General features: G+C 35.9%; 1 protein-coding gene across 1 annotated transcript in view; it reads right to left on the bottom strand.

Moving 5' to 3' along the window:
• LOC123312922 (potassium voltage-gated channel subfamily H member 8) overlaps positions 1-27,895 on the bottom strand; it is a 276,226-nt gene that overhangs the window by 139,427 nt on the left and 108,904 nt on the right. Inside the window, exons 5-7 of the mRNA XM_044897510.1 lie at positions 27,642-27,772; positions 21,535-21,763; positions 14,481-14,638 (exon numbers count right to left, since the gene is read on the bottom strand). Of these exons, the coding sequence (XP_044753445.1) occupies positions 14,481-14,638; positions 21,535-21,763; positions 27,642-27,772 (518 nt within the window). The remainder of the gene's footprint in view (positions 1-14,480; positions 14,639-21,534; positions 21,764-27,641; positions 27,773-27,895) is intronic.

Raw genomic sequence — 27,895 nt, 5'->3', positions numbered from 1 at the left:
GACTGGTTAAAATATTAATTTGAGTGCCATTTGCAGAAATATATGAAATTTTTTAATATTTCAGACGTCAATTTTGATCAAAGAGGTTTTGAATGTTTTGATTCTCATTCCGCTTTTTGTTTATCTGGCTCGTTCTAGTTGCTGATTTTTGAGTTTTTTTGTCTTATTTCTTGGTGAAAACATAAAAATATTGTTCGAACGGTGGATCAAATAATAAATAGTTATTTTCCTATCAAGTGCGGAAAGTGATACTTGCCCGCACGAAACTGCCGTTGCCCGAACGATGCGAAGCAGAGTTCGGGTAAGCAGTTGAGTGCGGGCAAGACACTTTCCGCAAGAGTTAGGAACAATATTTTTTCTACAAGCGCTCGAAATATATAAATGTATCCATTTCACGAAACAGATCATATCTCATTTGATTAATTCATATATAATGACAGACGTAATTCTGCATGTCATTACTATGGGTTTCTCATCGTTGACGTTCTATGCATAGAAACATGATAGAATTTAATTTACTCTATAATATTTGCGTGCGGGAAAAACCCCTGCTAATCCATTCCCGCACGCAAATGCGTGCGGGAAAGAAATAGCAGGCTTTTTTCCCGCACGTTTTGGGAAAGTGACTCTTTGCAACTTGGAATGTGTGCGGGAAAAAGGTTGAACGCGCACGCTTGTAGAAAAATGTATTTTACGTGATTAAGTTTTTCACTCAACTAAGGAAAATGGAAGCGTAAGTATTAAAAGTCGAAACATGTGAATCGGTCATTCATTGATTCTAATTTTCAGTGCTGCGAAGTGGATAAAATTCTCAGAGCATGAAGACAATTAATTCGGCAAACACTACTAACTACACCATGTGCAATGAACATTTCACTGCAGGTCAATTGAGAACTGTTCATCGACGTAAATTGTTGTATTCAGAAAGCATCCCTTGCATGAACGGCCTATTAAGGGGAAATGATGATCTTTATAGGTCCATTCAATGATTCTCAATTGCTACTCTTTCAATATATTCAGAAATGCAGAGGTTTTATTGATTTTCATTTGGGAACCGAGTGACTGTCAAATTGTTGTTTAGAAAGTCATAGTTTTATGAAACCTGCTGTGAGTGTTTTGTTCATTCATTAATCAATTTGTATATTGTGTTATGAAGAGACCATATCATAAGGAAATCATAAAAAAAGCACCAAGAAACTTTACTGACATACAGGTCTTGCATATGTCTGTAAGGTTTTTTATAAGTGTGGTTCTGAAAATTCTTTAAATAATACCTACATATGTAAGTAACTGGAATATGTATGCTATGATGGTATGTTGAATATTGGTTCATATTAAATTCTGATATTACAAATTCAACTAAGTTCATCAATTCAGAACAACCTATACTACAGAAACAACACCTTCGACGTATAACAGATCACCATATACTTTAGTGTCCTAGTAAAAGCTTCATTTATTGCTCACTATTTCAATTTTTGTGAATTTTTTATGAATTTCAAATAAACATATAGCACATCCAACAGCGTTTTTCGTTGATATCAATTGATTCCAAACAATGTTTAGATGAAAACTAACATCCTGATCACAAAGCAAAACCATACTTTTGTTTTGTCGCTCAGGATGTTTGTTTTCTGATAGAAACAAAGTCAATATTGGAATGCAATACGAGAAATAGAATTCGAATTTCGCGCCCCTCAATTAAAAAACAGAAAACTGTTATCAAAAAGTTTTCCTGTATTGACAGTGCGTTTTTAGCGCCATCTCGTTGTCACGCGTGTTTCCAGTGGCCAAAATGTAGTCGGTTTTTATTCCTTGCGATATGAGGGCGTTTCCTATCTTTCTACTCTATAATCTTTGTTTTAGGGTAGCGAAAATCCAATTACGCTTGCTCTGTACAGTTCACAACCGTTATGAACCACTCTACGAACAAGCCTTTTGTTTTTGGATATTTCCGAAATCTCTGAAAGTTCTGAGGTTTGGTTTGAATATTCAGCTTTTTTATTCAATTGACTTTTATCTTAATCGACGCTGGCAGAAAATAATTGAAAACGAATTTGTTGGTATATGTTGAAAAATATCCAAAACCAAAAATGAACTCATGTCATAGAAGGTTCTAAAGAAGGAAAAATTCGGAAAAAACTGGAAAAAGCAAGAAAACTGAACGAAATTCAAATTCCGCGCGCAAGTTTGTGTTGGTTAGGGCCTGTTCCGATATTGCTGGTTTTACTGGCCAGCAATCGAATAACAATAGAACTCGAACGACTGGGCCAATAGGAATCGTCTCTGAATTACTGACAGTACTGTTCAGGAATATCGGAACAGACGGTTAGTCTACCCTTCACGGAGAACCAATTGACACTTTTTGACAGATCAGATCAGTTGACAGATAAACAACATTTCAATATTAATTTGATGTTCTCAAAGTTTAGTATTTTGGTTATCAGTCAATTAATTATTTTCAGGCTGAGTCATTAGTGATCAGTACATAAATTATTAAGTGGTATGGTATATGTGCTTTGCATTTTTTTATTTAGTTCAAATTTCGATGAGGTTGTAAGTTTTCAAGTTACATTTAGGTTAAAAAGACTAACTGTACATGCTTAGTTAAGCTTAAAAAGTGTAAATATGTTGCGATTGTGTGGAATCGAGATGCATAACTACAATGCAGGAATTGTAGAGCGCACATCATTTAGTACATATTGGACCAATTTATGTTTTATGTTTATATTGTAGAGCTTTAAAATATTAATGAAACATGAAGCCACTGGATTCTGTTGCAAAATGGCAAGGTAAAATTGGGGCCTTTGGTTGCTGGTAAATGAACCGATTAAATAGTTTTCCCGAACAAAATTCAACAGTACAACAATTGCTGTCAAATGACATATAATTTTAATCAATATAGGTATGCGGTTCAGAACACTTTCAATGTTATCAAAACAACCAAAAATAATGTTTAACATCATTTTGCATATGCTTAATGTATGTATGTATGTAGGTACCTACATTTATAATTACAGTTCGAAGGCCGAATATTTCATCGAACAGGTTCATTATTGCCTCGATTATTGCCATCACCAGATACAGATTACAAACTCTTGCAAATTTTCGTTATGAACGATTCCACAGCATACTTGACAACGAATTTTTCTCAACGCCCTTACTATAATTTGAAATGAACAGTTTGTATAGTGAAAAAAAGATCCTTTTTGAATGGAAAATTTCAACTTTTGCGACTTTAATTCGTTTGCTTCCGTGACAAATGCCTCTCGAGACAGGTCCTCGGACCGCCTCTGTTCGTCTGTCTATTCAATATAGTTTCGAAACTCAGACTCTCTTCAATCTTAACGACTGACTGCAGAATCCCACTCGTGCAATACCAATAATTCTGTATCCAACTCGGATCACTTCAAGGTCCTTGAATCTTTCCGAGTTGTTCAAGTTGTTCTATTTCCTTACATTTAAAATATAGAACTGTGGGCAGATCTTCCACGAAACTAAAAAAAAAACGTCTGATGAAGATTATTATCAGGGAAACGTTAGGAAATATTTTGGAGATAGAGTGCACTAAATCCATTGCCATGTAACGCCCGAAGCTTCATTCAACGTGGGTTTATAAATAAGAAGTGATTCTAGTTGATGCTTTTTCCAGGATAAACCCAGGAAAAGGGACAAATATATCCTAAAGAGAATTTACTGCCGTTTCGTTCACCCTGCTACACTAATAGGTTTACTTCAGCTTATGTAGAGATTCTCTCTATATATCTGTGTGATTCCTTTTTACTATAAACATTCATAGGAATATGCAACAAATGATAACGAGTATAGTCTGAAACACGTGTCTACGGTTGATATTTCTTAGAGGGTTATGTTTGTTTGATTCCTCCTATTTATTCGTAAGCAACTCTTGATTGACGAAAACTCCTGGTTGTTAGTTTTGATATCATCTACTATAAGAACCTGAACGTCATATCTATAGGGTGGCCATTTGAAAACGAAACAGACGAGATTACAGACGAAATAAATTTTTTCGATAGAACAGGTCGATTTCTGTTTCGAGGGGGACAACTTAAGATGTAGGTTACGGACGCATAGCGCTTCAACCCTTGCTACTACAACCCTCACCCCCAATTTTTGAATAGGGAAGATGGGGTGAGTGATACCTCATTTGAAAGGTATTTTTTTACTGATTTCAGCACAGTAATTGCTTTTTCATTTTATGCATTAGTTCTCGAAATATTATTAACTGAGTATTTGAAAATGAAGTGGTGTTTTCATGGCACTTGTAGTGTTTTTTTGTGAAAAATCGACATTTTGAGCTTCAAAACAACCATGACTTGAAGAATTCTGCGGTTCTATTCGCACGTTGATTGTTTGCAAAAAAAAGTGAAATTATTTCCACCCGCTCTGCAATTGAATAAACCATGTCGAACAATGAATTAGAACACATACAAGTCTCGATTCAAAACTAAGAATAATTCACATGTCAAAGAACCAGTAAGCCAACTTAATGATCTGTTCGTAATAAATAAAAAATTATCGATTCTCATTTTTTTGAAGAAGATATGAATTCAATAATCAACAAAATGAAAACATTATTGAAGCCAACTGAGAAAACACTTCATAATTAAGTCGGAAATCGTTTCACGAATTGGGACTGGAATATTTCTGTGGCATCATTAATGATTTGATTTTCTTACCTGGTAATCTGATTAGAGATATGTACGTATTTGGACTTTTTGGAGATTTCTATCGATCAAGTCTTACCGCATGTTATTGGAAATACTGCAAATTATATCGAAGATAATTTAGATTGAGTTTCAGCAAGATTGAGCTCCTTCGCAATACGCTTTGTTTGTTCGACATCTTGATTAAAGATTTCTATGTCAGTGGATTGGAGGAAGGAATCCACAGTCATGGTTGTTTTGAAGCTCAAAATGTCGATTTTTCACAAAAAAACACTACAAGTGCCATGAAAACACCACTTCATTTTCAAATACTTAGTTAAGAATATTTCAAGAACTAATGCATGAAATGAAAAAACAATTACTGTGCTGAAATCAGTATAAAAATACCTTTCAAATGAGGTATCACTCACCCCATCTTCCCTATTCAAAAATTGGGGGTGAGGGTTGTAGTAGCAAGGGTTGAAGCGCTATGCGTCCGTAACCTACATCTTGAGTTGTCCCCCTCGAAACAGAAATCGACCTGTCCGAGCATTTCTATCGAAAAAATTTATTTCGTCTGTAATCTCGTCTGTTTCGTTTTCAAATGGCCACCCTGTATATTCGGATGAATACGAGGATGAATATAAATAAGAACATAACATTATGATTCTGAATCGAATTGAAGGTTGGTCGTAATCGAAAAATTATGATTATTCCATTACAAAGAAACTTGCTTTTTTTGTAAATATTTAGCTTTGCGCTGTGCCATCTCAAACTGCGCACTGGGCGAGCTTGAGCTCTTTTGAGACGATTACGGCAAAGTCTACTTAGCACTTTATGAAAACTGATTCCTATAGGTTTACTCTCGAAATAATAGATTTTAAGAAGTAAGCATGGAGAAATGAAAATTTTTTTGAAATATTGAATTGATGTGGACGATACTTGATGAAAATACATATCCCTAACAAGAGTTAGGGATATCGTATTCAATCGTTTTTAAAAGTATGTAATCTTCGAGAAAGTCGCTGTAAAATCATTTAAAACTCAATAACAACTTGAACCGATCCAATAAAAATCAGTATGAGACATTTCGTCAATCTGGTCGCCTTTTTCTGAAGTTTGGTTCTTTGCTTCATGAATGTTCTTATTTTGAAATGAAGTCAGTTTATCAGAAGTTCCATTAACACGTGACCATAAGCGTCAAAGACTGGAATGGGCAAGGCAACAAATCAATTGGAACGATCAATGGTGTAGTGTCCTTTTCACTGATGAATCCAGATATGGACGATTTTCAGATTCTTGAAGAATAAGGGTATGGACAATTCCACGCATACCCCGTAATCGTCGCTATGTCCAAGAAGTCCATCCATTCCGAGGGGGTAGTGTTATGGTATGGGCCGAGATATGTTTCAACGGGCGCACAGATCTGCACATTTGGCCTGGGAATATGACCGCCTTACACTATAGGGAGCATGTCATCGACAATGTTGTCCCAAATTTTCACGCTGCTATTGGTGAAACTTTTCAATTTCTAGTCGATAACGCTAGATCGCACCGTGCAGTCATAGTTGAGAATGCGCGCGAGGAGCTTGGTATTTCACATTTACCAATACCTCCGCATTCACCAGATTTGAATTGCATAGAACATGCATGGGATATGCTCCAAAGAAGATAAGATAATCATCAACCTACCCCAGAATCCTTAAATGATCTGAGGGAGCTTCTGCCCCGTTTATGGAACCAAATTCCTCAAGAAACGTACAAAAACCTCGTGTGTAGTATGCAAAGAAGATGTCAAGCTGTTATTGATGCCCGTGGAGGCCATACATTGTATTGATAGTCTTAAAATGCTTGAATTCGCTGGGAATAATATTTCGTTATTTTACTCGATTTTTCTTAACCACCCCTGTATACGCTGCAGACCTACAGGCTAAAATTAATTTGCAACTTGAAATCATATTAATATGAATATTCATCACAAAAATCTTATTTTAACTATATTTTTTCGCAATTTAAGTCAATATCCCTAACTCATGTGGAGCAGTTTATTTCAATAGATTGTGCACATGAAATGATGTATTGTGTATTTCGGAGCTCCGGTGTGAACATTTAGTTCAATCTGAGACATATTAAACTCAAAGATTATTGAGTTAACCTAATCTAACTCTGTAATCTTTGATTCAACTATGTATCTGAAGAAAATTACCGATTCTCAGGTGGGAATAGTTCAGCATGAAAAAAACATTATTTACATGCTGAACGACCTCGCTATATGTCCTTTTGGAAAAAAATGAAGAGCAGTTTCATGATGAAAAGTTCATCATCACAAGAAACACATATTGCAGTGGTTCAGTTTGTTATTTATACGAGCATTCCCATTTAAGGACTGCTCGATCTGTGAATATTGGCATAACCAATTTTTCTCATTCAGGGCACAATAGAGGATTAGTTTGAAAACGAAGAGGCGTGATGATCGGAACAATAGTGAGATATAATTAATTTCTATATTAATCTACTCCTCGTTGTGGACTTACAGTAACAATAGGAGCACAAAGTGGTGAAAAATGGAGTTCATTAAACGTTTTGTTATCGTGTGCTCTTGTGTGAGAGACATTATTCCACTACACGATCTTATGAACGAAGTTTCAATGCAGGCTAAACCAGTTTTTCGATCTTAGAATACTTGATGGAATTTCTTTTTATAATAGAAAATAAAAGGATTGAAAGGATCTTTCGATAGAGTCAATCGTAGCATATTTCTGATGAAGTTGCGTGAAATGAAGTTCGATGGGCCTCTGTTCAATTTGCTAGAGGGTTTTTTGAGTGCACCCTTCTTTCCAATACTTTACCGCGATTGCCAGATGATATGACATCTCCTCAAGTGTTCATCAAGGCGCCCCCTTTTATTTTGTTTCTCGGCGATTTATGTGTATTCTGTTTTTGTTTGAAAATATTTCTTCCGTTTGCCAACGATCTGTATATATATTCAAGAATAATTTGTTTAGGTTTTCTAATTTTCAGACTTGAACTGATCTTGTGCAAACTTAATGTAATTACCTTTTCCCACGAGGACGACGTATTTTTTCGCTATTTTCATTGTGGCGTAGCCATTCAAAGGTTAACTTAATATTTTTCCAATACTTAATGAATTATTTGAACTAAAAATAGAAATTACCTGATTTTTATTAGGATAAGGAGATAACCACTATAGATGTTTATCCCCACCCTCCTGAAGATGCTATCGTTATAGCGAACACATGTAGTTGTTAGTAACTCATAATCGTAGTAAAAATTAGGTTCATAATTTGTGTTTTTTCAGTCCTTCAAAGTATTTACGTGGATGACAAGATGGATGTTAAGCTTGATTCACGCTTACCGGTCCATAACCTGACACACTTGAATCCATTTATATTTGAATGTCTTTATTGTTATCTATCAGTAGTACAGTTATACCAAAGAGTATCAACCGTTTTCATGAACTTTAATTCTGTCATACCCCGCATATATCTGCTATATCTTAGGGCCAATTTCTCCAAACAGTGTTTAACTCCACATAACGTAAACTCAGATTAAAATTCAAACTAACCCTTTTCAACACTGACATCTGCTTTATCTATGAATTGAAATGAGGAGGGTCAAGAAATCAAGAAACGTTGATTCATTTAATTTTGAAATTACCGGATGACAGTTCCTTCTTCAGTAAATTGATCCAAATATGATCTATTCCTAACGAACCAGACCATTATAAACGAAAGATTAAAGAGTCTACGTGTATTCTATTGGATCAAGATAATAATTTGGCAAATTGTTCGGTAGGGATAGATCATATTTAGATCAATTTACTGAAGAAGGAACTGTCATCCGGTAATTTCAAAATTAAATGAATCAACGTTTCTATGCAGTCTCTGTTTCTATGTATTGACAATTAATGTCAAACATAAGCTACAATTCAGAAGATTTTCGAAAATTGATTTTTCGTCTGATGAAGGAGTCTGATATAGACTCCGAAATGTTACAACATAAAATTATAATTTCAACGTTCTTTATTTTCAGTTCATTGTCAGGCAAAAATTTTTCCTAGTTAATTTGCTCCTGACAAATTAGTGCAAAAATTTACGCAGGAGCAAATCGTTTATTTCATTTTTAATTGATTTTGTTTCAGAGATTGGGAGTGAAAACCCTAAAAAGTTTATTAAACAATTTTGATTGTTTCGGATTGCTGAAACTGTCAGATTATATTTTTTCCGTTATTCTTGAATCATTATAGCTTCAAATTCAGAAAAAAAGCCACTGCTCCCGAGAATGTACACGTTACGTGACGTTTGTTTTTTGCAAGTTTGGCCCCTCTACTCACACATTTTCGTCACGGTTAAATTGTCAGATTAAGGAAATGTAAACTTTTCAACATGTAATTAATCGCATATATCTTGATCTGACACGCTCGAGTATGTACAATGATCGTTTTTTTACTATTCTGTAGATTAAGGAGAAGTTGAAAACGTTGCTTGTTCGAAATTCGAACATTATTCTAAAAAATAATCAAGTTCAATAATATGGAAAATTCCATCTGAATTATTCACAAAACTGGGTCACGCCGAGCGAGCCGTCGATCTACCGAATTCTGCTGACTGGCTAGAAACAATTGATGCAACCGGGAACTCCGTCAGTGCAGTGATACCAAATATGGCAATGTTATTTCTATCGTCATTATTCAATTTAGTATATAAGCTTAGACTGTAATTAATAAAATCATCATTCATCTTCAGTTTGATCAATATACCTCTTCGGCAACTGTGGAGTTAAGACATTCCCTTGAACGTTCTGAGTCTGGTCGTTCAGTTGCCCCTAAAAACTTCAAGCAAGTGTTGTTTCAACCAAAGAAACAACATTTTTTGATCCTTCGAGCCGGATCGAGAGAAAGGATTTACGACCCTAATCTCGATCAAAACATCAACGCCTGTGGGGAAGTCTTCCAGAGCCAAATCCAGCGCCAGCAGAAGCCCTCCAGAGCCAGCACCAGCATCCGTGAAGAAGCCATCCAGCGCCAAATCCGAGCCCGTGAACCAGCCTTCCGGATCAAAAATTCAAAAAAGCCAGGGAACACACCGAGTCCACTGGAAAAAATAAGAGCTAAGGATTTACGACCCTAATCTCAATTAAATCATCAACGCCTGTGGGGAAGCCTTCCAGAGCCAAATCCAGCGCCAGCAGAAGCCCTCCAGAGCTAACACCCGCATCCGCGAAGAAGCCTTCCAGCGCCAACTGAGAGCCCGTGAACTAGCCTTCCGGAAAATCAACAAAAAAAAAAAAAATCTTCAAGGCAGAGATTTCATGAAACCTTCAACCAACATGGAAGAAAAATTGGGAGAACAAATGAATATTGGCCAAGACCTGAGCAAAATATTATCTTCACTCAAGAAAGACGGGTCTGCACGCAAAACTGAGGAATACTTCAAGAAAAAATCCACGATGGCCGCAGATCTACTGAACAAATTCCAAGAAAATCATAACGAACTCCGGAAATCCCTTGATGAAGAGCATTCCTACTTCAAACAAGATTTACATGGTCAGATATCCAAATGCTACCAAGAAATCAAGAACTATATCAATACATGGCAGAAGTCCACTCCGATGTCAGAAGAAGTCAGCTACCACCACCCTTCCATCCTTCAAATTCAAATAAAATTGGATTTATTCAAAAGGGAAATGGAAAGGGCCCAAGCAAAAATACAGTGCCAACTACATCCCAAAATATACAACTTCCTCGAAGCAAACCTAACCAGGATCTGGCGGGACATAGAAGCACTCTATGAACGGATGCTAACTATCAATGAAGAAGAAATAGTCAAATACAAGAAAACCGGAGTCTTCGAAAAATTTAGAACCAAATATGAGGAAATAATAGAAGAAATAATCACTGCTTCTCCGATTGATACTAAACAGTTCCAAAACAAAAACATTTCCATAAATTTACCACGGATCAGCATCCCTATCTTCACTGGTGACTACGAGACCTGGATCACATTCCGAGATATATTCAATCAAACCAAATACGTGGATGTTCATTTCCAACCAACCGTCCACTATATCAAAACTATGCGGAGGAAAACGAGAAGAAATTACCATCAATGGAACTGGCACAATTCACATAGGAGCAGACTGTCTCCTCAGAACGCAAGATATAATCCTTCGAGCGAGGTTCACGAATGAGATGAAATCAACAACGACGTTCAGCAAGCCAATCCCATTGAACTTATGGCAAGGGAACTCGAATCCTTCCAATGAAAATCTCATCGAGCCCGAAACAGCAATGGGCAACATCTCTGCAAACTTAACAAAGATAATTCTGGAAGAAGAGGAACCAAATTCACATATCTGGAGACATTTTTCACACCCTCTTGCTACAACCACCGTGATAGGAATCTCTGCGATAGTCACACTAGCTGTAACGTACCTCTGTATGCGATATATACGTCCACTCCTTCGGAACCGAAGAACTAACAGATCCACCACGGAAATAAATGAAGTAGAAGCTGAAATTCCATTGACCGAAGTCACACCGAGTTCAAAACCACGCCAGCAATGTTTCGACCTTGACCAGCTCTACGCCGAGGCGAAAACAGAATTCCAGACGAGAGACCAACTCCGGACTTCAGCACCCATTCATGACCATGCCCAATAAAGCACTCGATCGTGTGTCACACGAGTTAGAAATAGGAAATTAGGAAATAGGACAATAGAAGTAAAAGATTGCCAACACTGGAGCTCCAACATCATAGCCTGCAGCATTTTGCCTTGGGAGTAATGTTCGAAATTCGAACATTATTCTAAAAAATAATCAAGTTCAATAATATGGAAAATTCCATCTGAATTATTCACAAAACTGGGTCACGCCGAGCGAGCCGTCGATCTACCGAATTCTGCTGACTGGCTAGAAACAATTGATGCAACCGGGGACTCCGTCAGTGCAGTGATACCAAATATGGCAATGTTATTTCTATCGTCATTATTCAATTTAGTATATAAGCTTAGACTGTAATTAATAAAATCATCATTCATCTTCAGTTTGATCAATATACCTCTTCGGCAACTGTGGAGTTAAGACATTCCCTTGAACGTTCTGAGTCTGGTCGTTCAGTTGCCCCTAAAAACTTCAAGCAAGTGTTGTTTCAACCAAAGAAACAACATTTTTTGGTTCACGGGCTCGGATTTGGCGCTGGATGGCTTCTTCACGGATGCTGTTGTTGGCTCTGGAGGGCTTCTGCTGGCGCTGGATTTGGCTCTGGAAGGCTTCCCCACAGGCGTTGATGATTTAATCGAGATAAGGGTCGTAAATCCTTAGCTCATATTTTTTCCAGTGGACTCGGTGTGTTCCCTGGCTTTTTTTTTTGAATTTTTGATCCGGAAGGCTTGTTCACGGGCTCGGATTTGGCGCTGGATGGCTTCTTCACGGATGCTGTTGTTGGCTCTGGAGGGCTTCTGCTGGCTCTGGAAGACTTCCCCACAGGCGTTGATGATTTGATTGAGATTAGGGGCGTAAATCCTTTTCTCTTATTTTTTCCAGTGGACTCGGTGTGTTCCCTGGCTTTTTTGAATTTTTGATTTTCCGGAAGGCTTGTTCACGGGCTCGGATTTGGCGCTGGATGGCTTCTTCACGGATGATGTTGTTGGCTCTGGAGGGCTTCTGCTGGCGCTGGATTTGGCTCTGGAAGGCTTCCCCACAGGCGTTGATGATTTGATTGAGATAAGGGTCGTAAATCCTTAGCTCTTATTTTTTCCAGTGGACTCGGTGTGTTCCCTGGCTTTTTTGAATTTTTGATCCGGAAGGCTTGTTCACGGGCTCTGATTTGGCGCTGGATGGCTTCTTCACGGATGCTGTTGTTGGCTCTGGAGGGCTTCTGCTGGCTCTGGAAGACTTCCCCACAGGCGTTGATGATTTGATTGAGATAAGGGGCGTAAATCCTTTTCTCTTATTTTTTCCAGTGGACTCGGTGTGTTCCCTGGCTTTTTTGAATTTTTGATCCGGAAGGCTAGTTCACGGGCTCGGATTTGGCGCTGGATGGCTTCTTCACGGATGCTGGTGCTGGCTCTGGAGGGCTTCTGCTGGCGCTTGATTTGGCTCTGGAAGACTTCCCCACAGGCGTTGATGTTTTAATTGAGATAAGGGTTGTAAATCCTTAGCTCTTATTTTTTCCAGTGGACTCGGTGTGTTCCCTGGCTTTTTCTTGAATTTCTGATCCGGAAGGCTTGTTCACGTGCTCGGATTTGGCGCTGGATGGCTTCTTCACGGATGCTGTTGTTGGCTCTGGAGGGCTTCTGCTGGCGCTGGATTTGGCTCTGGAAGACTTCCCCACAGGCGTTGATGATTTGATCGAGATAAGGGTCGTAAATCCTTAGCTCTTATTTTTTCCAGTGGACTCTGTGTGTTCCCTGGCTTTTTTGAATTTTTGATCCGGAAGGCTTGTTCACGGGCTCGGATTTGGCGCTGGATGGCTTCTTCACGGACGCTGTTGTTGGCTCTGGAGGGCTTCTTCTGGCGCTGGATTTGGCTCTGGAAGGCTTCCCCACAGGCGTTGATGATTTGATCGAGATTAGGGTCGTAAATCCTTTCTCTCGATCCGGCTCGAAGGACCAAAAAATGTTGTTTCTTTGGTTGAAACAACACTTGCTTGAAGTTTTTAGGGGCAACTGAACGACCAGACTCAGAACGTTCAAGGGAATGTCTTAACTCCACAGTTGCCGAAGAGGTATATTGATCAAACTGAAGATGAATGATGATTTTATTAATTACAGTCTAAGCTTATATACTAAATTGAATAATGACGATAGAAATAACATTGCCATATTTGGTATCACTGCACTGACGGAGTCCCCGGTTGCATCAATTGTTTCTAGCCAGTCAGCAGAATTCGGTAGATCGACGGCTCGCTCGGCGTGACCCAGTTTTGTGAATAATTCAGATGGAATTTTCCATATTATTGAACTTGATTATTTTTTAGAATAATGTTCGAATTTCGAACAATGCTAGTAGATTAAGCCTTCAAAACTTTCGTTTTTATATTTTTATTGTTATTATCTGTATGTGTGTATATTTTGTTTTTGATTCTTTGCTATTTAGATAAGTGTAGGATACTAACAGTGTTCTGTAGTTGAGCCTAGAACCTGTTTGAACTGGATTTGGTTTTATTTGTATTTCAATTGAAGTGCTACTTTTATGTTGCTCTTGTACAAAAGAAGGCGAAATACGAAGAATAGTGTTTCCAAACGTGTTTCACACAACATTTTTTCTAATTTTGAATAGGATATGGCTATGAATTCAAATTGAATTATTGACGGTTTGCATTTTCCACAAAGAATATCAATAGAATATTTCATTTAGTATGGAAATCTTAGACATAATTTTTGTTGCAGGTTGTTAAGACCAGCTTTCCTATTATCCTTATTATGACCGATGAAATTTGTAATTGTTGTCATAATTACAACGATCACTGTGTTGGTAAGATACTGTATAAATTTTGAATATTTTTGCTGATATCCCATCAATCATAGCCTGAAAAACCTTCAAAACTGTAACGAGGGGAGGGCGCGAAATCGATTTTGCTTGATCATTTGCGAAAAACAAAATTTCAAGATACGGTCATGTAGTCGTCCACTCAACGTTGTTTTTTTATATTTTCTCTTCGGTTCTTTCGAAAAACATAGGAATACTTCGGTCCACACATGAGATGAAGGATCAAAATTAAACCTTTCATGCTGATGGACTCCTATCTGAAGGTTCAACGTAACCCCTTTCAAAAAAGTTATAATACTCACATCCTCTCCGTAAAGCACATAAAGAAGGTCGAAGGGCAGGGCTGCTAAAGAGTCTACAAGGAACCAAGTTTTGAGGTAGTGCACTGATATTAGCTTTCCATTAGAAACAACTTCACCCTTTCTGTTGACGAAGGTTGTTCGGAAGTTCAAACATATATCTGAAAGAGAATATTCATACTTTAAGAATTTACTGACTGAATATTTCGTTGATTTTCAAATTGTTTCACACTTTATATAATGTTATTTATTGTAATATTCTCTTCACGACGAATTTCGAGTTATGGTTTATCATGAATAAGTAAGTAATTCCATTTTTATAATATTAGGCTCGTACATTCTACGTACTCAGTTGAGTCGATAAAATAATAAAAAGCTGTTTTTTTCAGGCCCGGCCTCAAAAAAATTAATTAATAGGTCTAGAGTGGAAAAAACATCCCGTATGTCAATATTTCAATGTTTCACTCACAAAAAACCCCGCACACTTACTTAGGACAAGCGGGTCCAGTGAATTTTCCCCATTTTTACATATTATATTTATATCAACCTTAAGAACAATATATCAGATTTTCACGAAGGTCTTACATCCGGTTTGTTCTATAGGGCGTTTCAAAATTGCAGCTACGGAAAAATGAATCTTTAAATTTTGATGATAATTCTTCTTTTTTTCAGAATTTCATCATGATGCCTTGGGTTCTGAATAACAAGATATCACAGATATTCAAACACTACCCACCACGTTATGTTTCGTTATACAGGCTGTTCCATAAAGCTGTATAAGTAACTGAATGTAACTTTGTTAGTGACTTTGGGACCACCCTGAGTTTTTAAAAATATGATACCATGATGCGGATGTCCATCTCTGTAGGAAGTTTCATTAATGTACAAAGAACAGTTGCAAAATTATTCAGGTTTAAATTCGGATTTCATACAATTTTTCTTTAAAACTTATCTGTAGTTGAGATTACTGTCAATTATTTGATTTTTTATGAATTCTGTAGGCTACTCAAACGGTTGGTTGGCTTTCCTTCTGTTAAGTAGTTTCAGTTAGTTTTTTTTTAATCGTTCCCAACAAACACAATATACAGCAACTGTACAAATACTGCACTACAAGTGCCACCAGAATGCAGCACAGAGATTGCTGTACGGAAACTGCACAGTTTCTGTATTGATAATTCTGCATTTTCAAAATGCAGTTTTTGATGTACAGTAACTGCACAGTTTCTGTATTGATAATTCTGCATTTTCAAAATGCAGTTTTTGATGTACAGTAACTGCACAGTTTCTGTATTGATAATTCTGCATTTTCAAAATGCAGTTTTTGATGTACAGTAACTGCACAGTTTCTGTATTGATAATTCTGCATTTTCAAAATGCAGTTTTTGATGTACAGTGACTGCATAATTTCTGTACTGATAATTATGCATTTTCAAAATGCAGTTTTTGAAGTACAGTGACTGCATAATTTCTGTATTGATAATTCTGCATTTTCAAAACGCAGTTTTTGATGTATAGTGACTGCACAGTTTCTGTATTGATAATTCTGCATTTTCAAAACGCAGTTTTTGATGTACAATAACTGCACAGTTTCTGTATTGATAATTCTGCATTTTCAAAATGCAGTTTTTGATGTACAGTAACTGCACAATTTCTGTATTGAAAATTCTGCATTTTCAAAACGCAGTTCTTGATGTACAGTAACTGCACAGTTTCTGTATTGATAATATTTTGCATTTTCAAAACGCAGTGTTTGATGTACAGTAACTGCACATTTTCTGTATTGATAATTCTGCATTTTCGAAACGCAGTTTTTGATGTAGAGTGACTGCACAGTTTCTGTATTGATAATTCTGCATTTTCAAAACGCAGTTTTTGATGTACAGTGACTGCACAGTTTCTATATTGATAATTATTCTGCATTCAAAAAATGGAGTATTTGATATAGAGTTACTGCAAAGTTTCAACAATGATAATTCTCCATTTTTCAATTCTGAAGTCTGAAAATACAGTATTTGATAAACATAAACTGCACAGTTTCAGTAATGCTGCAATGCGTCCAGTGTAGGAAGGTACGATCGGTATAGTACGTTATTGACGATTATGCCCGAAACGTCCGTCCTTTGTTGGAAGTTGGAACGTTTAACGTTAGTCGTTATGAAGGTTAAAGAGACATTTCATAAACAGATTTAATTCAATAATTGAAGACTCCTTTCATTACCAAAATATGGATTATATTGTATCGGCGTATTTGTACCCATGGTAGAAGAATACTTCATCTCACCATGGTGGTACCAGAGGTAGCCAAACGATGGCATCACTGCTCTCGACGGTTGCGATCACAGGGTAGCATACACGTCTATTGCGGTGCAGCATATACCAAACGATGGCGCCACCGGCGACGCACTACTCTATACCGTCGACGTAACCGGCGTTAATAGCAGGCACGAACTACGCTGCTTCGACGAATATCGTAGGTAGCTGCTAGGGTTCGTTATGTTACTGGATAACGATTTAGTCACTGTACAATGACTGCTGCACACAAAGTGTAGTTTGCCGTACAGTTCTTGCACAGCTATAGTTGCATTTAAAGTGCAGCTTGCTATACAGTTTGAGCTCAGTGACTATTGTATATAAAATACAGCTTGATGTACAGTTTTTGCACAGGGACTACTGCATATAAAGTGTAGCTTACTGTACAGTTTGAGCATAGTGACTACTGTATATAAAATACAACTTGCTGTACAATTTTTGCACAGTGACCAAAGACCAAACTGCATATGAAATACAGCTAGTTGTACAGTTTTTGCACTTAACTGCTGCATTTGAAGTGCAGTGTTGAAGTGCATACTGCATTTAAAGCACAAATGGCTGTACAGTTTTAGTACCTAACTGCTGCATTTGAAGTGCAGCTTGCTGTACAGTGATTGCAATACCATCGCTGTTTTTAAAGTGCAGTTGTGGCTGTATATCAACTGCAGTTTGTACTGTACATTAACTGCACAGTCCACCGGGACATATACGGTCCTTTTTGGTGCAGTTACTGCATTACCGTCACTGCAGTCAAGTGAAGCAACGATGTGCAGTTTTTGTACAGTGACTGGATTTCAGTGTTTGCTGGGTTGCGACCATTATTGGTATAAAGTTATAGAAAGTTGATGTGAAAAGACAGCACCGAATGCGCGAAATAGATATGCATGTTTCCTATGTGATCATGAGTTTCCATTAAATAACCTCAGACGAATAGATAGAAAAGATGATGTCGATGAAAGAAATCTGGCTGTTTTGAAGCGTGAAGTATTAGAATTACCGGTAGTTGAAGTAACCCAATTAACGAGATTGTGCATTATTTGCATTAATTGTTTGAAAGAGGTAACTGAAGAAATCAACGACATAAATGATGATTCTACAGTACCAGTTAAATTAAATACTTTGCGTCAAACTCCAAGTCATGCGCCGTGCTTCATTTGCAATGAAGACGGTGGTGATCTTTGCAGGTTAACACTGAAGTGCAGATTGAAAATTTTCATAGCACATGGCATATATGTTAGTGAGAATTCTAAAATTTGCAGAATGAGGATCTTTTCATCCCTCGTCCTCTCCTTGTTGGTTTATACGATACACTAAGAAAAACATTAGAATGAACGGAATTCAAATTCATTTTTACAAAAAAATGCGCAAATGCCATGGAGAAGCCCTTAAATGGAGAAATCATGTCGAGAAGGATTTTACTGATGAGGAATTCGAAGCCCTTTGTCCAATTACAAAAGACGAATTTCTTGATTTGTTTAGACAGTGTTTGCCAGTTCCCGAAGATGAAACTAAATCAAGGCACATTTCTAAGAAAGATCTTCTCACTTTTCTATGCAAAATAAAACAAGGATTGTCAGATGATTTATGTAGGTAAATTGTTATTTAAAGTAATGAACTAAAACCTGAATGATTTGGCAACAATATTTTAATTATATATACACGAGTGAAATTTTTCACATACCTACTTTCATAGTAGAATATTTAAAAAAATATGCATCCTTAGGGTGCTCAAAAATACAACAACCTGGAATGATAATACTGTTCTTCTATATAAACAGATTTTGAGATAGCGAAATGAGGAGATTAGTGACACTGAATTATGTCCATCCTGTACATTTCTGAATAGAAACACCTTTCGACCGACAATACCTATCATAATAATTATAATGAATGAAAACCTATATTCCTTGACATCAATCTCAACTACATATAAGTTTTAAAGAAAAATTGTATGAAATCCGAATTTAAACCTGAATAGTTTTGCAACTGTTCTTTGTACATTAATGAAACTTCCTACAGAGGTGGACATCCATCATGGTATCATATTTTGAAAAACTCAGGGTGGTCCCAAAGTCACTAACAAAGTTACATTCAGTTACTTATACAGCTTCATGGAACAGCCTGTATAAGGAAACTTAACGTGGTGGGCAGTGTTTGGATATCTGTGATATCTTTTTATTCAGAACCCAAGGCATCATGATGAAATTCTGAAAATCAGAAGAATTATCATCAAAATTTAAAGATTCATTTTTCCGTAGCTGCAATTTTGGAACGCCCTATAGAAAAAACCGGATGTAAGACCTTCGTGAAAATCTGATATATTATTCTTAATGTTGATATAAATATAATATGTAAAAATGGGGAAAATTCACTGGACCCGCTTTTCCTAAGTAAGTGTGCTGGGTCCTTTGGAAAGACAGAAAAAAATAAGTGGAAATGGTGTATTTGGTTTTTCCTTATACAAGTTTTTCAATTTTTAACTTGAGTCAAATACAGATGTTTTGTTATTGAGGTGTCAGATAATTGAAAAACAAATAAATTGCCTACCTAACATAGTACTCTTCCAGATTCATCACATGAAATCATCATCCTTTTTTTCCCTTGTTTTTGGGATAATTTATTATTAACAATAATTGAATCCTAAACACCCCATCAAAGCGGAATTTTATACCATTTTTTTTTAAATATTCGACCTCACTTTTGAATCAGTCATTTATTGAATGTGACAATCTACATCGAATTAGCTAACCACAATCACTCGGAGCATCGAGGAAAAGTTGATGCTGACCATGGTTTCGGTCTTTTTTGACCTCGTTAGAGCAACTAAAATCACATCTTGATGAAAATAGAACGAATTGATATACCCTTTATTCGATATCAAGAGAGGCTATCAAAGATCTAATCTTTGGAGGCTATGATGTTTGCATAAACCCTAGCTCCACCTAGGGAAACGAGATCCAACTCATGTTGCCTTCTTAATTACTGGATCATAATTCAATTGAAATACGAGAGATCATGTCTGATATTGGGGCAAATTGTATTATGGGTATGATCCGTATATAGCCGAGAATTTCAGAGCGGTTAGGTACTTCGGTTAATCTGGTGACAGATATTGCACCCAAGTTTCAGGAATTGATAAACAGGGTGTTTTTTCGACTCGAAATCTACTCATAAATTTTTTCAGAACCAGACCTGGAATGAGACTTTCTTTATTATGTTGATCGATAGCGCTCCTAACAAAGAACATACTAATTAAATATCACAAAAATGTATAGGGTGGTTCATAAGTTGAAATTAATCGGAAAAATGAAGAAAATCTTTCCATTTTTCATACCATTTCAGTAAAGTTTCAGCTTAGCGTCATAGCGGAAGGAAATATCTCATTTAAAAAATTTCAGGTTTCTATAGTGAATATTTCAATTTCGTCGTGTAATGATAGATACATGTTCTTTATTTGAATAAAAATCTAGTTTTCTTATCACATAATGAGTAAAATATGGACTTGGACGCCTTGGACGTGAATGGGTCTAATTCACTCAATATAAATTTCGAGTAAAACATAAATATAAAAAAATAAAATCATTAACGCCTAGTCCACGACTAGAACTATAGAATTCAAGTATCAGCTTGTCAAATGTGGGTTATGACTTTTAACTCCTATTGAATATTTCAAATCAGCCCTGTAGAAAACATTAGTCCCTTTCCATTTCCCATACGATTTCTACAGCAAGCATAAAGTTGAAAATAGAAAAAGTTTCAATTGAGTAGAGGTTATATTAGTAAATATGTGTTGATCAATTTCGATACACTCAGGGCACATTCAAATAAACCAATAAATAAGAAGTTTTGGTGACTTCTTTCTTCCTCAATTGTTCTTTATTAAAATTCAATTGAATCAATTGGTCCACTAAACATTTGTGTGGCATCAACATCTGGAAAGCTTCAAAATATAGTAAAGTTACCTATATAAACAAACTCACTTCAAATTTCTATGGAGAATCCAAAAATAGGATGATATTTTAACCATGCTATTCGAAAATGGAAATGAGAAAAAAAATGAAAATAATTCAGAATAGATCTCCTCGTTCCCCGAATGACAATATGGAAATTGAGTCCACTTTTACCGTTAAATTTTGGGTCAGGTTAAGGAGAATCGACCCTGTTTTTTAACGAGAAGAAAAATAATTGAAGTATCGTGAAAATCCTGAAGAATTCTTTCATGCTGATAGCAAGCAGAGGAATATTCTCTTTGGAGCGCTCGGATGGAGATTTCGTAGTCAAGTATTCTAAACTCCTCTTGAATTTTTATGAATTCGAATTCATTGGTATGAAAAGCCCGAAAATGTTAATCATTAACTGTTCATTAAATATACGAGGGGTTGAATCTGTAAATATCTTTAATCCTTCGCTTATATAATGAAATCATTGAGATAAAGGAGAATTTTTTCAGGAGCCGCATTCCTCTGACTGATATCCTGAATCATAGATTAACTGTGCTCATTTAATCTATGTCCCAAATGTCTACTCTGTCAAAATTTTATATTAGCACAGAGGAATGAGCATTCAAGTATGAAAAAATTGCAACAAAAGCATTTATTGCTGGAATAGCTTCAAATATGTCCCAATATGAATATCTATTTTTGTCTTTTCCCATGATTTTCGTGCTCTAAACATAACATTAGCAATTCGAGCAACTTCTACGTTATAAGTTACAACGATCGAACATATAATCTAATGCATAACTTACCCATAATGAACAGCGCTTCGACGAAAACATCAACAGCCACAGAGGGCCTCTCAATTATGGTGAAGCTAGCATTGTAAGGCACCACAACTGCCACATAAAACGTAGCTGTCAGGATCAGCCAGTCCCAGACGCTTTTGAACATCCCGTAATGGGATATGATAAACCTACTCTTTTTCACTGAAGCCGTCTTATATTCTGGCAACGGGGCTGGAGTAGAACTCAATAGGTTCTGGAAACGAGACGTATGATATAAAACGGAAAGTTTTTATTGTGAATTCATTTCTGCCAATATGCAAATTGAATAGGTACTTGTATTTTTGTAATAAATGTAGGTAAGTACTTTGAATGGTTCCAGGATATTCGAGGGGAATCTTAAAGGATCAGAACAGCTGAAAAGTATACAACACGATTATTGCTCATGCCGTATATTGTAAATTCCGTTTCGAGCTGAGGAAAGTTTCCTATGTCATCAAATTTGAGTGAAATATCATTCTTTAACTTATGCTGTATTTAAAAACTCAATTGAACTCTTTACAATTACAAATTAATCAACAACTAATTAATCGAGGATATATTCATAATAGTCTAAGATACGATATGAGAAATATATACCCTCATCTGTTATTTGATGATGACAAATGTTATAAGTTAGAGTAGTTAGACAATATGTACATTGATAGAACGCAAATGTGTTGCCTAGCTAAATCAGGGCCAATAAGTTAAATTAACTTTCATCAACTTTTTTTGAACTACTACCCTCATTTGTTATTTATGAAAATACAGCATAAGTCGACAGAATATTATACGAGGAATCAAGAAAACATGGGTTGCCTAGTTTTCCCTTGGTACTCCTATAAGGTCGCCGGGTGAATAGAGGTAGACAACCGTCATTTATATACCCTCATCAGTTATTTAATTGGCTTTTTTTTTAATGAAAGGTTACTTTATTCCATATGTCACAGTATTAGGTTGCCTGGTCAAAAGTGGGGCACATCCATGGTTGCCTAGACTTTATATGTTAAGGTTTAAACGCTAGCAGGGAGATCGACAGAGAGTTCAGAAAGACGATTTTTCCGATCTTAGGAGGGTGCTTCATTGATTAAATGCTGGAATTGAAACATATTGAATATTAACAATAATTTCAAATTTTTTCGGCAGGCTCATCAAAGAAAATCAATAAAAAAGATTTTGATTGCATAGATTGTACTGAGCTGGCGATGAAGTTGGGTACTTTATGCAGGGGTCTGCCAGCTTTCAACGCATTTACGGGCTGTGATTACACAGCGTTTTATAACAAGGGGAAAGCCAAACCTTTTCAGTTATTTTCAAAACGAACAGACATCCAAGAAATATTCGCATCATTGACAGATCCAGCAGATCTTTTCGTCGGAGAGAAAATTGAATCCGTTCAGGAGTTAACTGATCTTATTTATGGCATCAAACAATGTAAAAGCGTCAATGATGCTAAATATCGGGTGTTCCAAAAAACATATGGAACAAATGAAAACAAAGACAAATTTGTGAAAAATGTTAGAGGCATCGAATCAAATTTGATCCCACTAAACACACTAAACGCTAAAACAAAAAATTTTGTGTACAATTTTTGTTAACGCAATGTGGCTTCATGCAACTGATCGGTGTTGCGTCAAACTCAACCCAGAAAAATGCAGTTGGTTTTTGGATGGCTATTTGAAGCCAACATGCTTTGTAGGGGATGCAACACCTTTACAAGTCCAGGATATACTCGATACCTTGGAAACCAAGGACAACGAAGAAGAAATTGATTTTGAGGTAGATACTTCTGATGACTCAGAATCAGAATAAATTCACATACTTATGTATCGTTTCATTATAGTATTGATAAATAAATGTGTAAATGAAAAAAATTTGAAATTATTGTTAATATTCAATCTGTTTCAATTCCAGCATTAAATCAATAAAGCACCCTCCTATGATCAGAAAAATCGGCTTTCTGAACTCTCTGTCGATCTCCGCGCTAGCGTTTAAACCTTAACATATAAAATCTAGGCAACCATGGATGTGCCCCACTTTTGACCAGGCAACCTAGTACTGTGAGATATGGAATAAAGTAACCTTTCATTTAAAAAAAAGTCCAATTAAATAACAGATGAGGGTATATAAATGACGGTTGTCTACCTCTTTGTAACCGGCAACCTCATAGGAGTACCAAGGGAAAACTAGGCAACCCATGTTTTCTTGATTCTTCGTGTAATATTCTGTCGACCTATGCTGTATTTTCATAAATAACAAATGAGGGTAGTAGATCAAAAAAAGTTGATGAAAGTCAACATTATTTAACAATATTGGCCCCTGATTTAGCTAGGCAACCCATTCGCGTTCTATCAATGCACATATTGTCTAACTTATAACATTTGTCATCATCAAATAACATATGAGGGTATATATTTCTTATATCGTATCTCGAACTATAAGAATCAAGAACAAAATTGTATTTTTGGGAAATAGACATTAACGACGGAAATAAAACATTTGTTTTCAAAAAAAGTACGTAAATAATTTCAGAATCAGAGAATTGATTCATGATTCTCATTTCTAAAACCATGAATAATAACAAAATATTGCGCAAATTTCATAGGTTAGACTAAGGATAAATTTTGGTTCAACTTTTCTGAGCTCCACCGGTTGACCAGAACCAAAAAAGTTGAGGAGCGAAGCCAACATATTTCTTGGTGGAAACCATAATCTTTGCATTTCAGACCTCTTATGGTGTTGATAAATGTCCTGTATGTCTTAGATAACTTAGATCATGATGCACTGTTTGAGAATAACAAACCTTCCCTTTTCTTTGCTTTCTATAATCTACAATGATGATGGACTTATTGGAATCAGTATTTGACAGAATCTTCTCTGGCATATGTGCCGTATCACCAAACTTACTTTTTTTACACTTCATTGATCCAAGGTACAACTTGTATTTAGGTTTAACCTGCCTGGATCATTTCATATTATTATCTGGCAGTTCATTAAACATTCACATATAATATGGACCTCTCTCTGTCATAGCTGATTTGAGTAACCGATGAATAATATTTAGGTTTCCGGTGTTTCAATTATGATCTCAACTAACAATAAATAATTCCCTTGTCGTGAAAACAACTTCACATATTTTTATTATATGTATTGCGTATCTTTATATGGTTTCTTCGTACTGAAGATGGTATTTTTTAAATGAAGTGCTGAATAGCCAAGTATAAAATAAATACGTCAAATATGGTTAGTAGGGTGATTTTTCATTCAGATATTTCCCTTCACTTTTTACTTCTCGCAAATTAATGGGAGACAACATTCATACGAACATTTCTGTATGACGTACGAATTTCGACAAATACGTGGAAATAGAAATTCGAATACATATTTACATTTAAAATTTCTATTATCCGTATAGTCCCACATTCCTAACGTTAGCTTCCCATATTTGTGAACCACCATTTTCTTTTTATCTGTTTTCGTGGTAAACCACTGAACTCCATATTTACAGAGGATGTGTTTAATTTCTGACGAAAAGTTTATTGAGCTTTTCAGTTTGCCTTTTATAGGATTACGCTATAAGAGAACCGAGAACCCAATACATATGATGTTCTTAGAGCTTATGTAAAGTTTAAATCGCAAAGTTCTCCTCTGTTTATATGCATATATTCACTTCTGCAGAATCAAGACAACTTTTAACGCGAAAGTAATCGATATACATTCAGGAACAATTTCAGTTGATACGTAGAGAAAGAGCAAACTCGAATTAAATCAATTAAAACGAAATTTGTAATGATGTACCAGTCGAAGAATATTTTCCATTTCGATAATTGAAGTGTTACAATGGACGATATCTTCAATTTTGTAGATACTAAGATGCAGAGTATAACTTCTCCTGCACACACAATAAAAAAAACTTTATTGGTAGTAAGAAAATTCAAGAAAAATGGACCTGATTGAAGTGATATCTAGATTTCAGGAACATTTTTTCAACATGTGAATGTTAAATGAATTATAGTTGGAGAAATAATATAATGGAAGTTTTAACGGCATGCAGACAGGAATTGAATTCTGACTGAATTGAATTGAATTCAATTTCTGTCTGCATGCCGTTAAAATTTCCATTATATTTCATTTTCAGACATTAAACTAGAAAATAATGTTTAATTTGAAAGAGAAAGTAGAATATCAACTACGATTGATTGATTTGCAACAAGAACTAATTGAATTATTATATATTGAGTAATCAACACCATAATTCACACAGCACCGCATATTTAATTTTTTCTTGTCTCTCTAGAACTGTATCTGCTCCTGAATGTTAAACTTTATTTTTCTCCGCATAATATGAAATAACCTTTTATTTCTTTTTTCGTCACTTCTTCAGTTGATAGCTTCTGTCATTTTCTCGCCAGTCTTTGGACAATTTTTTTTCAATTACGCACTTCATTGACAGTTACTACATATAAGACTTCTGAATGATATTTCTATTCAATTCGCAATGGACTAGTTGAGAAACGTTTGGCAACCTTATAAATACTCGACTACACTATCACAATGGAAAATTATTTTTTTGGGGCCCGTTTGCACCGATTCCCCTTAAAACGAGTACTTAACTAAGCGTCGTTTAAATTTAATGGACGCTTAATTTTATTCCCTGTTGCACGACTGTGGCTTAACAGAATCTTAAGTAAGGGGCCCTTAAGTTTTTATATCTAGTGATATTTCAGGTTTTTATTTTGGTGCAACTTCATCGTAGTCAAATAAAGCCATCATTTTATTGGTTGATCGTTGTCATTTCATTGACCTAACTTTATTGTCCTGACAGTCAGTTTCAAGTAAATTATTATATGTATTATTATCAACGAGTAACATTTTTTTGTTGTTGAATTGGCATACTTATTGATAATGATAAGGATTGTGGAATAAAAGGTACATAAGTTTATATAAGCAAAACACTTTCTTTGAAAGATCTTGTGTGAATTGGTTTTATTATTGTTGAAGAGGGACCTGAAGAAAAGGTCCTTATTGTCCTTGTTAGTACGAAACGAATACGATGAATGATTGCCATGGAAGTGGTGGTAATTTACGAAGGGCACTCAACTTCTCAACAGAAGAAAAGAGTTTGTTACCAACTATAGTATGATTTGTGACACCAAATTGAAAATTAAAAAAGACTGATGGCATTACAATAAAGGCAAGAGAAAAGGCTTGGTGTTCAGTAATGAATTCATTCAATTTTCAAAATTCATAAAAAATGAGAAGTTCTACAGCCAGTTCAACAAATTATTTTAGGTTAGAATCCCGCCCTTAAATACCTAAGTGGTCATTACAGGAGGGCTTAAATTTAAGGCTAGTTTTGCAAGTAATTTAGAGTTGGTGCAACGTAATTTAAGTTAAGGGTTCATTTTAAGGGACACTTAACACTAAGTGCGTTTGGTGCAAACGGGTCTTCATCATATTTGTGCCTTTCGGTTGCTTTAAGCATTTTACAATCCGCCGAATACGACCATAAATATAATGCATGAAACACAAAAAAGACGCCCGAATAATGTCAAGACTTACCTTGAAAATACAATATAATTTTTTTTATATCACTTAGATTTGAGCCGGTAAAGATTTTGTTAATCATTTAACAATCTTTAATCATTTAAAGCAACAAAACGACACAAATATAATTTTAATAGAATAGGTTTCCATTGTAAGGGTGTAGTCGAGTATTTTTGAGGTTGGTAAAAGTTTTTGAGCTCGTCCATTGAGTTCGCTTTATTTTTGTGGTTTCGTTGAGTGACGAATTGGTGAAGGCGCCGGATCCTTTATTCTGAAGATCTTGGATAAGCTCTTTGATCAAACTTTCGACAATAATACCTTGGTATGCATCGATCTTCAAAACCTGTGTAGATTTTAATGTTGATAAGACCCCTGGTCTTATCAGCGCAGTTACGCTGAAAGATTCCGTTACAGGTAAAGTTAACGAAAGCGTGTCAAAGTAGGCCAGTGATTTCAAATTTTTCTACTAACAATAATTTTTTTTTCAAATTAGTCAAAACTCTTAGTTGAAATAATAAATAATAAAGATTTTCCACAATCAAACTTACGTTATTTAGCTTCAGTTTGGTCTTCATCTTAACCGGCTTGTAATGTCCACTGAGCTGGTACAGTACAGCCCTCGATCTTCTTCTTCCATAGTTGGCGGGAGGAGCTTCTGGGTCCAAGTTACCATTAGCGTCTGCAAGGAGGCAAGAGTCAGCACCTCGAAACCGAGCCCCGAGCAGAGACGCTGTACATAAACATCAATCATTGCGCACATACAGTGCAATAAACTCGGTCTTATTCTAAAGGATTTTGTTGG

Source organism: Coccinella septempunctata, chromosome 5 (assembly GCF_907165205.1).
Source record: "Coccinella septempunctata chromosome 5, icCocSept1.1, whole genome shotgun sequence".
NCBI lineage: Eukaryota > Metazoa > Arthropoda > Insecta > Coleoptera > Coccinellidae > Coccinella > Coccinella septempunctata.
The sequence above is the reverse complement of the archived record's forward strand: the minus strand, read 5'-3'. Positions and strand labels throughout refer to the sequence as shown.